Genomic DNA, 13,557 nt, shown 5'->3' with positions numbered 1-13,557 from the left:
ATTTAAGCGGTTTAACGTATCTCTTTTGTAGGAAATTTTATGCTCTTTAATTTTGTATCAAATTTATTTATTTTTTTTGCTAAAACCCATAGTTTGGAAAATACTCAAGCAAAAGCGATGAATTGTACCTTTAAACAGCCCTCCCACCTCCCATTCACCACCGACCAATGGGTCTATTAGTATGTTTTTCATCTATTTTTCTTTTGTTGCCTCGACTAATAAGGTGGCTTCCGCAGCAAAACAATTTTAAGTGTCGATGAAAGCTAGGCCTAAGAGTTTCTCTTCAAAATGTTAAGTCAACATTTCCTATATTATAATAAAATTAAAAATCTGGTATGACTAAAACTTGAGCAATCGTCGTTACACGAAGCAAGATATTTTAATGAGTGAAACAGTGAAAGATACGCTCGGAAACACATCACCAGTATACCTATATCAAAATTCACGAAATTATGATTTTGGTAGTCAATGCAATACATGTTATAGTCACACAGAATTTAATAATCTTAACTCTCACTTTCAAGCATGAGCATGTATGGTCATTTTGTTAGGCTATTTCACTTATTAGATTTGAAGCGTCTTTTGCACTGCACACCGCTTGATTTAGCATTTGTTACCATACACAATATGTCTGGCGTGGGTCTACCTTGCAAAATTAAAACTCGTTTTTGTTCGAAACTTTTAGCAAAAAGATGAAACAAGTAAATTTTCTAGAGCTGCAGAAAACCGTATGTATTGGGTACTGAGTAACGGGTGCGCCATCTAGTACCGAGTAACGAAACGTTACACTCTAGAGCTGTAGCAAACCGTATGTATTCGGCACTGAGTAACGGGTGCGACATCTAGTAACGAGTAACGAAACGTTACACACGGCTGGATTTCGTTACTCACATTTTTCGTATGTTTTACGCATGCATGCGCATATTCGATGAATTTACGTTACAAAGAATGATATTTTTTTTCTTAAGTAAAGTATAATTTGGAAATTCGTCGTCCCAGTTTTTTACTGTTTATATGAAAGTATTTTTTTTTTTACAAATTAGAAATAAGTATGTTTTTGTTTTTTATTATCGCGTATTTTCACGTTTTTATCTTAAAAGAGATAATATAATAAAACCGCTGTAATAGAGATTTAATTGTTTCTTGGTTACCATAAAATGTTAATTATCAAATATTGTTAATTGTTTATATTCTATTTATTATTATTTACGCGACGTCATACTGTACGTGTACGCAATACGACTCGATTCGTTGCTGCAACATAACATAGCATGTTATGCGGTATCAGAAGTAACGAGTAACGATACGATAGTAACGAGTACTAATTGTTATAGTAACGAATACATACGGGTACGCTTTTTTCCGTTACTTTTACACCTCTAAAATTTTTCTACCACGCAGTCACAAGCACGTCTGTTTCCTGCCGCTCCCTCCCCTACTGCGACAGCTTCGTCCCTCCGCACTCCCCTTAAAAACCCTTCCATGGCCAGGGCCCGCAGAATAGACTGTTGGTTCCCTTGGCCAAGCCTACCGCAATGAGAGAGTTCAACAATGCTGTAGCTATGTGGCCACTTTTGAATTTGACGAAACTCTTCACCAAAAACTTGGGACGTAATTAAGTATTATAAAGTACGTATTCTTAATGTAGTAAATCTGCTTTCAGGCTGTCAGGTGAGTTATTTTACGCAACGCGAAGCACACAATTTCTCTAGAGAATATGCCACGCGGCACGCGATGGAACCAGCCCTCTGGCTTGGTTCCCCAGGTCGGAAGCCGAAGCCGAGTGCTCACGGAAACACCCGAAGGCGAAGGCGGAGAGGAGTCGGCCACCAATGAAGGCGCAGAAAGCAATGGTAGTGCCGGGGGGGGGGGGGGGGGATGTGGGAGCGGGGAAGGCAGAGAGAGAAAGAGAGGCGTGAGAGAGATAAAGCGATAGCTGAAGAGGTTCAACGCGCGAACGCGCCTACACAAAGTGTTAGGGCGAGCTGTTCAAAAAATACGAGTTGAATTATTTACGACAGTAGACAAGTAGTAATATATTTATTTTATTTATTTGTCAGCAGTAGGGAACCAATGGTTCCCTTGGTTCCATGGAATATTCGCCCCTGGTTGCATCCTGCAGCGTTCAGAACAAATACACATACACACAAATACACGGGCTACATTACACATACGCATTGCACCACAGTAAAAAAAATTTAAAAAAAAGGGCCGCAAATTGATGGAAATTTACCGTCAATAGCGCGCCGTGCGCGGAGAAAGGTCATTGTACTCGATCAGCTGTTGTTTCGGCGCAGCGTAGTCGCAGGCTGGCTCTCTCTGTTCTCTAAGCTGCGCATGCGCAGTATAACTCACTCAACGCTACGCCCAGACTCGTGACCTTCCATCAGCAGCCAGCCAATAGATGCGAGCTTAGCGGAAAAACATATAAGCTCCACCTCCCGTGTACCAGTTTTGTCCAGTTCTAATACCAGTTTATTGGTATACGCACCAGTTTTCTCGCTGCCGTGACGTGTTCAAGTTTACGTTCATCTTGATGTCTTGATACCAATAATTAATTATTTATGATCCCCAGATATAAATGGTACGTTTAAAAAATATGCGTCAACTGTACAATACTTCCGAAATTATAAAATACGTATAAAACAGATACCAAGACTCCGCTCATTTTATATTGTGAAGTTTATGTCTCGTACCAGTATTTCAGCTAAGTTGTGACATAAATACAGTATCAGCAGCCACGTAATATGCCCGACAATCCCGTTACGTTTATACATTCGTGATTTTACGTTTTTCCCTAGTACTAGTACATTTTAGATTGTCTCCTGCTATAATTACTCGTACTTTAACACACCTAGGCTTAAATTATTACATGTTTAGAAATAAAAGCAACTTTTCATGTTATAAAATATGTATATTTTGCGATTTAAAATGTCCATTGCCGACTATAAAAGTTAAGTTTTTCATGATGTTATTAGGCCTACTAGCTAATCTTATCTACACTTAAAGTACCCACGGTATTTTTTTTATTTGAGCAAATATATTGTGTGTTAATTATTATATTATTGAAAAAGATATAAAAAAATGTAAACACGGGGCTTACGACACTGCCTTCAGTGTCGAGTTTTTTTTAATTTTTACGTTTGATTTTCTTAAGTGTTGTTTCTGCACGAATAGGATATAATTTCGATTGAAAATACGTCACATCAGCATAATATTTAGTCACGGCAGGTCATTTCCCGTGGCAGCAGGACACGGCAATGGCAATTCATTTCCCGCGGCAGATGGACCAGTTTGCGTCATTAAATTAGCGGTGCGACCTATATGGGGGGAATCTTAGATACCAAATTCAAGACCTCAAATTATGGGTGCGACCTATATGCGATGGCGACCTATATGCGAGTAAATACAGTATATATATACACACACACCACTGTTACATTCGTTTAAATTCCTTGGACACCATATATATTTTACTAGTAGATTGTACAAACGGGCAAAATTATTGTGAAAAGTTTTTTCAATAAGGTATTCCAAGTGACAAAACACTTTAAACATTCAACAATTAGCAATGGAAATCAAATACTTTGATGCCAATAACGAAAAATTAAAATACATTTTGATTAGCACTTGATTTAATATTTTAAAACCATAAAGTAAAATGCATTATCTTAAATCAGCAAGTACAATAAATGCACAACCATTTGAGAAAGAGCAAAATAAAAATTGAAAACCAACATGCATTACATAACATGTGGGTTTTGGTAGCTATTTAGCAGCTCAAACACTGCTAATTATTAATTAGATTATAAATAGCAGCATAAATAAACATTGCTAGTGTTAGGTATTGTTTTTTAATATATGCTTTAGTTGTGGTATCATGTAGTGAGTATCAAAGGTTTGATCACAACCTCCAGTATGACCATTTTATAGTAGCCTTGGAGGCCCCATAGCCCAAGATGCTAATGTCTGCTGGTTATCCAGAGTTTCAACTAATTAAATTAAAAAACTCTACAGACAAGATGAACATGGTTCATTACTACTGAAAATATGGTGCTCTACCTTCAGCAACAGTCACCAGGTAAAATATTACAGCAGTGGTATGGGCACATGGTTAATAATTTCAAACAGTCATGTCTTTTGACTGCTTTTCATTTTGGCTTTGTTTAAAACTGAAGTACCTCCCTCCACTTTACTAAACATTTAGTATTCTAAACATACAGTTATATAGTTATATAGAGAATTTTTCAATTTGTGATACATACATTAGGGGGTTACAGAACATAACTAGACAAGAAAAAGTCACCCAATGATGTATCTCGGAACTCAACCGGTAAATTAACTACGTATTGCTATTTGTCAGGTAACCAAAACAGATTGACTTAAAAATCAGCAAAAACGCATAATAAAATGTATGGATGTGCCAGGATTACAACATTTATTGATGGAATTGAAAAAATCTTTTTCACAGGATTTGGAGTGTTTAATTTTAAATGTCCTTTTGCTGGGTGCATCAGATGTGATTTTTTTTGTCACAGTATACTCATAAAATAAACAATAACTGTTTCTACTGAACGTTTTGAATTTCCTCTGGTACTTAGAGGTTACAAGAGACTTTAAACACATTCCATGAAAAAGTTGAAGTTTGTATACATTCCTAATTAGAGGTATTGTTTCATAACCCTCAAACCATTTTGTTTCTCAACTTGCATGAAAAATAACCACACTTCAATACTACCATAACATTTCATGTTTACTACATTACCATAACATTTATATTAAGGGGGAAACATAATTTATTTTTACATATCTAATGCCATAAGTTGCTATAGTACCATTAAGGAATTAAATAATTTAAAGCAGGTTGACAATACCATCATAAAGATTTTGAATTAATTTCCATTTTTATACGAATAATATTCTGTCATCTATTACTAACTTTTATTTCAATATTTTCTTCTTCAAAACTATATGCTGATCAAAAATATTGTATTTACGATTATTAATAAATGTCATTAAGTAGAATGCCTTTTTCGATGCTTGTGCATAATATTGTCACCTATATGCAAACAAACTCTGCTTTGTACTATTAGCACATTAATGTACTTTTGTCAAGACAGCTATTCATAATTGTATTATGCATTTAAATCAGTGTAAAAGTAAATTATTTCATGATCAGTTGATGTTTTAGTGCTAATATAGTGGACATCAATTAAGTGAAAGACAAAAACGGGACCATGCAAACTCATTGCAGAAGAAAGGAATTTCACAACAACAAAAATACAAAATAGGGGTTTACGATACGTCACATATATGTTGCACAGTTACTGATAATAAATTGTGGTGGCCAAGCAGACGTAAAATTCACCATTTTCCGGCTGAATGAACATGCTTATTTTATGGATGGAGGCAATACTAAAAAATACATTTTACACCTTTAAATATGATTGAAATAGTTCTGAATTATTTTTACACTTTGCTCTATCATGCTGAAGAAGACATTCTGAGGTGAATTTGGTAAACTATCCAAGTAAAATATTTTTTGACAGAAAATATATTCACCCTTCATTAGTGTTTTTCTTAATGATATGACTTCTGCTTGATTTTCCAAAATTTCATTCACAAAGTAAAACTTCCAATATGCAAATGACTGCATATTGTATTTTACAAAAATCCAAAACACTCTGTAAAACAATTTCATTGGAATTTAAATTGTTTGATGGCACAAGCAAATATTTATAATTTTATTTTTTTTACTTAGGATGGATGTAAAGAGTAATTGCTGGCACTTAACAACTCAAGAAACATGCTTGTGATAAATATTTAACTTTGAACACAATTTAATGTCATTTGAGGAAATTTGCAGAGCAGAGAAAAAAACATACCTGTTCACTGTACTTGGTGACATAAATGTAGAGTTCTTTGAGAGCTGAAATAGTGTCAAACTCTCCCACTTGCGCAGACGTCAACAGATGCTGCATTGCAGCACACATTTCTTGGTCGGATATTTGTGGCAGAACCTGGACGTTGTAATAGAATTGCGACACCATGTTTCGATAGTGTGGGATATCCTTGGCAAACAACAATTTATTTGACGGAGAATCCTTGCCAAGGCGGTGTTCAATCGTAGAACACGCATCCATAAATGTCTGAGCGATCACAGACAGGCACGAATCAACAGTAGAAGATTTGCTAATGTCAAATATGAAGTCAGGGTTCTTGATAAAATTTACCCAAAACCTCAAAGGAAGACTGTAACAAAATTTGTGCACAATCAGGTAATATAAAGAAAAATAACTATTGTTAACACACAATAAAACAAAAATACAAAAGTATGATAATTTTACAGCTGTGTATACAACAATAAAACCCATTAAACAAGAAATTAAAATTTCTATCTGGCATAAAATTGAGTGTTACTTTTGTGTTGATGCATTCACTTTGATTTTATGATGTGAAAATTTCACATCTGATGAAAAGTTTGCATTATCAAAATTGATTCGTCTATTCTCGACTGTTTCTGGAAAACAGGTCATACATTCAGTTATCTATTATCATTTGGCAATGTAAAGGATCTGATAAATGCCATAATTACACACATACGAAAAGTGTTGCAACCTCCTACCATGAAAATTGGCCCAAGTATGTGTTCTCATTTCACACCCTTGTACCATAACAAGTGAACTCGTTTAACCATTAAAAATATTCTGGTCACATTTTTACAGATAAACAAGCTATTTAACTAAAAACAAAACTATTGTATATACAAGTACAGTTTATGAATTATGTGACTGTACCATTAAAAGTGGGCAAAACAATTTACTTTTACGATTTTTTTTAAAACGGTAACTATCACTTGATGATCAAATGATACAGTATGAAGAAAACTTGGCCAGATAAACACAACGGAGAAAAAATCCATGAAGATATATACAAAGTAAACGTAAATAAAGTTTATTCACAAAGGTATCTGTAATAAAAAAAAAGAACGGGTCATCCAAATGTTTTAAAATGCTTAGTTATGTGTAGTTGACAATGTACAAGTGTCACAACTGAAAAAAACAAAAAAAAAAACAAAAAAAACAAAGGAAGAATGAAAAGTTGGTCTAAAAGGTGCATTCTGAATCCCAACGCTTCACAATAACGTTCATTCAGTAGAAAAAACAAGAATATTCCAGTCGTTTCACGCACAATTATGAGGCAGTGACATCAGAGGAAGCAATAAGCATATAAGGGCGAGCAATTCACCATCGTTATCAGTGCTAAGCGAGAGCATGGTAAGGGGATGAGCTACGGAGCTTGTGGTATGCAATCAAACCATACAACAGCACCAAAATGGTATTTTGCAGCGCCAAAATGGCAGAACGTTCCGCTTAACAAAATCCACAGTGTGTATTATTATGAAATGTTTCACTAAAACTGGAAATAGCTGTATGGTAAAGGCTCCTGGTCGGAAGTGAACATTGACAGATCGGGAAGTACGCCTATTTTGTCAACATATTTGTAATAACAGGCACTTGGCAGTCGCAGACCTAGTCACACAGGCAAGACTAAGTGTTGGAAAGACTATTTCCGAAGCATCTACGTGCCAATATATCAAAAAGTGTGGCTATGCATTCTACAAAGTGAGACGTAAGGTATTTCTCACTTCATCGAATAAAACTCAGCGTGTTGTGTAGGCCAAATCTTACCTCAGCTGGACTCTCCATCTCAGTGGAACAAGGTACTGTGGACAGATGAATCCATTTTTCAGGTTTCATATGGAAATATTGGTCCAAAGGTTATCAATATGATGGATGAAGCAAACAATCCATCCTGTTACAAGCACGTGGTTCTTAAAACAAACTCTGTTATGGTGTGGGGTTGCATGACAGCGAATGGGGTTTTCAATTTCCATTTTTGTATGGGTACGATAAAGGCTCCAGACTATAAATGCATTCTTGATGTAAATCTACGCCCATCAGTGCAGTGATTGATTGTCAGAAAACAATATCTTTTCCAACAAGATATGACATGGCCACATATTGCGAAGATAACACAAACATGGCTAAGTACGAAACTTGTCCTTATTTTAGAGTGGCCAGCAGCAAGTCTGGCTCAATCTCCCATAGAGAATATTTGGAGAGTTCTTAAGAGGAAGATGGCCCAGCGTTGTCCCTGCTATGTACAACAATTACATGACTATCTGCGACAGGAATGGGGAAAAATTCCCTACACACATTGAGCCGTTTAGTGTGGTCCATGCCTAAACGTCTTACTATGGTTATCCACTGTTAAGGGTGACGTCACCTCTTGGTAATAAAACAAATTAAAATTTTTGACTTTCGTTGTGCATCGTTTTATCATAATTATCTGATTTGCTGCAAACTAACACAAATGCTGTTACAATGTTGTATTCAACATATCATACGTTAACCATATGTTTCCCTTGCTATTACTTTTCGTAGTGTTTCTCAATTCCCTCATTTAAAACTATTTCTTACATGAACAAACTTTATTGACTTTGACTTTCTACATCTAGCTGATCAAAATTTATGTTAAGTATCATTACACTCAACACCACAAGATGAGTGCCAGCCAAAATTACAGTAATTTTAGAATTAGGTATGCTATAACTAACAAATACTACATTGCACTGTAAATTGAGTTTAAGGCGATTGGTGCATGGTAAAAAACGGTCACAGGCCCGAAAACAATGAATTTTGTATCATATGATCACTAAAGAGTCTATATGCCTATGTGGGTGACCGTAACTATGTAGGGAGGTCAGAAGCTTAGTTCCAGCTCGTCAGTGGCGAGATGGCCTTCAGATGGAAAGGGTGTTGCTGGCGGTCGCTCTGCGGCCTGCCATCTATGAGAAAGTAAGAGAACCTCGAAGGTTGTATCTCGCTCTCCCTCTAACACACAGCCGATACGGTTCTATCGTGCCCGGAGGAGGGGAAGGTTTAGCAGGTTTCTCTTTCACTCATCCTTCGCCATGGGGAGGCGGAATGGATTATTTTTTTGTCCGCAACTGCGCACATGTGGCTGAGAGCTAACCTCTGCCACTCCCGCACATCTTCTCACTCAACTCGCTCGTTCTCTCACACTATTTCAATAAATCTTTTCAAATCTTCAAAATCAATACTTTAAACCATTGCGCTTCCTAAGGATTAATTATATTTCATGCACGTGCCCGAATTCAGCTGCAAAAAAATAAAACGCGTAGTAAATTTTTTTCTTCAAAATCCTTCGGAAACACTGTGTGTTAAAAAACATTCTGAAAGCACATTTTTCTAGATAAATGGAAATTCTAAATCACCTACGCCACAAGGAAACATTGTGCTTTAATATTATGTAAAGAAAACACCTCTTAGTTTAATAGTTATGTAAAGGTGGTGTGATATGTTTTAGATGTCACACCATCTTATCATCCATGTAGAAGAGTTACCCGAAAAGCTAACAAGACTATTGCCATGGAAATGGAAATATGGTTAAGGAAATATTTTTCAAATGTTTGTAAACAGTAAACAACATATAAAAAATCTTATAACTGTAAAATTAAAATACACACAACCCTATAGCAAATTTGATTTCAATATGAAAAAGTATACAATAATATTGACAAGAAACGAAATTGCAATAGCAATACAAAAATATTGCAATTTTGTTACATTGTTAACATATATATTATTTTTAATAAACGCAATAAAAATGACATACTCAATATTTGGAATACAATAAATACCTTAAGCCCTACATAATTGCTGCGATATTCACAATAAATGCTTTTCGTAATTATAGAAGTTAAAAAACATCGTAAATAAATTATGAAAATACATATTATGGTGAAGGAAAGTGGACACTATCACACTGAAAAATCTTAGAGGGTAGTTTTCCTCATCTTATTTCTTTCTTTGCGTTTTTGGTCTTGTTCGTTAAAATATTTAATGTTCAAATACTTGATACGCATATACGTTCTTGTCCTGACAAAACAGTATATAACTTCTTCTGGATATTTATTTTCAGTAGTTCCGCAAATAATTTTAGTCAGTGATTCAAAAATCCGCTCTTTTTTGCACAAATTGTTGCCATGAACATTATCAAAACACATTTCAGCGATCTTTATTAATTCAAAAAATTCATTAGTGGAACATTTTAAGTTACCCTTTGATTGTACATGTATCCAGCTATCGTCCTCCGAATTGAAATCCGTAGTGCCAAGGTCACGACATTTATTTCTGAAACGGTGAGCTTTATAGCCAGAAACATATTTCAGCCCTTCAAGAGAAATTTCGTCACTTGAAAGGGGCCTGGCCTCTAAATCTAAGTCTATTTCTTCCATGTAAGCAAGATCTATTTCAAAAGGTGATTTCTCTTGAAATGTCTTTGTAAAATGAATTTCCTTGCACAAAAGTAGTTCTGTACTTTCATTCTGATAAGCACTGCCCTGTTCCATTTCATTTGACGAAAAATCACTTACCAAACACATTTCGTCTGTCTTCTCATCCGTGTTTTTCCGATCAGCAAAAACTGCTGCAGAATGTTTTCACAATATGTAGTTTATAATTCTGTATTTAAGTCAATGGGCAACAGATGCGTATTTTGATGTTCCATACCTCTAATATACGGGGGAAAAAAAAAAAAACACTCCCATACCTGCCAACCTATGAAAATCTGAATTAGGAAGATTATTAAACACAAATAAAATTACAGATTTAGACAAAAAAAAATTACCTATACGGCTACAATGCAGACTTGTACTGCTAAAATACAACTAAATTACACAAATCACGCACTATCAAATAAGCTATAGCTACATTAAAAATATATGTGTGTTGTTATCTGTTCACTGTGATACTTGAAGATCAGCACAATATTTCACACAAGAATACAACTCACAGAATCTATCTTGGCTTCCGATAAGAATTTTGCCAGAAAATTTATATAACATAGTCAAACAATGTGGATTATAAGAAGAAAAAAATAATAAATAAATGCTTAGCTAATTTGGAGCACTGGAGCACTGTGACTTTAAAGAAGCAACTGTTGCCTTCTTTGCTCTCTTTAAGAACTCAGAACTAAAATTTTGTTCATAACACAAATTTTATTTTCTTGTCTTCAATATTGAAAGGGATTCTAAAGTGTCACTGGACATGGAGGATCTGAACTGTGTTCTGTTCTTTTTCACCAAACTGAAAATCCTTTCACATTCCGCATTGCTGTGTTGAATGGAAAGTATTGACAGCATTATTCTACAAATTTTATCATATTTCAAAATACCATCAACTCCACGAATTTTGGCTAACTTAGCCCACTTCACATCTTCACTCTCTTCCGTGGCAACAATGCCCGAAATATCATCAATCTGAAGAGCTGAGAATTGTTTTGTCACTTTATCCATAGCTGCATCTCTTGATTCGCCTTCTTGAACAGGAAGAATAAAAGGAAACAAATCCACAAAATAGTGAACAGATGAAAAGCTGGAATCCTGAATATTTTTCATTCTTGCCACTTCTGCATTCTTCAACACTGCATTTCTGATGGGGAATTTATTAACAATGTAGTCACAAGCTGTAACAAAGTAGTTCCTAACAGCTGCAAAGAAAAGCTGTTTTTCCTTTTCATCAAGTGTTTGTGCAATTCTAGATGCTTGACATCCAATAACTAAATCCACGTCATCTTTTTGATTCTGGACACTATGGTAGTCAAGTTCAAATAATGAGCAACTATTTACAGTTCTTGGTTTTACAAAGTTTGAAATCAATTCTCTTAAAAAATCATACAACAGTTCTCTTAAAATGTGAATATGAGGTGATGATGATTGAAGAATGACATTCAGTTTTTCAAATGATGGCACAACGCTTAGGAGAAATGCACAGTGTGCTTTATTGAGATCAGAAGAAAAAAACATAAATATTTTTTCTTCTAGATTCATAAAAGGACTTTCATTCTTCAGAATAGGAACATCATTTTTTTCCGAAGGTAAAGCAACTTTTTTATGGCTGGTAAAGGAAACAGAACTTGGTTTCCTTTTCTTCTCTGTCTCTTTATCTAGGCCTTGATGGGCTCCACTTGAGCTTGCACAGGATGACTGTTGAAGCTTAGGAATTTTGTAAGAGGTTAGACAAACAGATTGTTTCTGATTTAATACCTCTGCCTTAAAAAAGCTAAGTAATGGTTGCCATTGCTCAAAAACCCTCAACAAACTTCTTCTAAGAGAAAGCCATCTTGAACACACATGTTTAAGAATTTTCTTGGCTTCTGTATCGTGCAGATCTTGAAACTTGTGTAACCTTTCTTTTCTCTTGGAACTCTTCTCCAAATAATAAAAAATGTCTAAAAGAATGTCATCGACTTTTACTGGCAGAGAAGATGCAGCTTTTTCTGCAGCTAAGTTTATTAGATGACAAACACAGCCAATCTCAATAAGCCCAGGGTGTTTTTCCTTAAACACTGCTGCAACACCATTTTTATGCCCTATCATAACAGCTGCATTGTCTGAGCAAAATGCAATGCAGTGTTCAATGGGAATACCATTACATTCAAATTGGGAAAGCACTAAATTACCAATATTCCGTCCGGTGCAGTCACCTTCCAGAACAGGAATGGAAAGAACAACATTTACAATTTTATACTGTGCTTCATCATAAAACGTAACTACAATGGGATACAACTTAAAACTAGTATCGTTGCTACCATCAGTTGCGACTGAAAACGGCCCACTTTTTAAGTACTGCACTACTCCGGATTTTGCATCCGAAGCCATCTCTTTCATAATAGCAGAAGTTTTGGTACGCCCACATCCATATTTCTTGGCAATTTCCGAGTCTGGGAACATTTTTTTGACAAGCGCACCTGCATATCTGCGGCCGCTAGAGGAATGTTATGCTCTATCAAAAACGAAGTAAATAAACACTCAGCTCGCGTAATGTCTAGATCTGCACCCCCAGATTTAACAAAGAACCTTGAAAGTTTGTGATTATCTTCTTGGCATTTCACGTTGGATAAATGCTTCGCACTTTTGATGTGCACGCTGATATCACTTTTACCGCCATGCGATATGTTGATGTCGCATCTGCATATCTTACAAAAGCCAAACCTTTCCCCTTTGTCAGAATTTAAAATGCATGGAAACTCTGCACTATACGCATCACGGAATGTCTGGTAATAATATTGTTTTTTCTTACTCATCTTTGAAAACATAATGCAGACAGTCACAAACATCTAAAAGAGGCAACGGCAATAGCCCGTAACAAAGTAAACAAATTCGTAAACAGTTGTTTCACGTTGCACTTGTTGACCACAGCGTATTTTGCTAGTTTAAATGTATTTGAAATTCAAATTTAATACGTAATAGCAGCTCGTAAATTATAAATCAAAATCACCCGTCTTAACTAACCATCGAACGAACAAGCGACGACGTACTCTCTGTAGAACTGTGTAAACGAGAAAAAAAAACAATCGTTAGTCATGAGCACAACACGCAATACATTGACATGAATGTTGAATCGATTTGGAAGACACAGACTTTTTTTACCGCGAAGCTATTTCAATTACAAAAATAGGAAGAATTCA

The 13,557-nt window shown here is 35.5% G+C and overlaps 1 protein-coding gene across 4 annotated transcripts in view; it reads right to left on the bottom strand.

The window, feature by feature from the left end:
• Positions 1-13,557, bottom strand: part of LOC134529245 (plexin-B) — a 276,629-nt gene that overhangs the window by 18,080 nt on the left and 244,992 nt on the right. For all 4 annotated transcript variants that reach the window (XM_063363145.1, XM_063363144.1, XM_063363147.1 and 1 more), the window contains one exon: positions 5,886-6,252. In XM_063363145.1, the coding sequence (XP_063219215.1) occupies positions 5,886-6,252 (367 nt within the window). The remainder of the gene's footprint in view (positions 1-5,885; positions 6,253-13,557) is intronic.

The sequence above is a fragment of the Bacillus rossius genome, chromosome 2 (assembly GCF_032445375.1).
Source record: "Bacillus rossius redtenbacheri isolate Brsri chromosome 2, Brsri_v3, whole genome shotgun sequence".
NCBI classification, from domain to species: Eukaryota; Metazoa; Arthropoda; class Insecta; order Phasmatodea; family Bacillidae; genus Bacillus; species Bacillus rossius.
The sequence above is the reverse complement of the archived record's forward strand: the minus strand, read 5'-3'. Positions and strand labels throughout refer to the sequence as shown.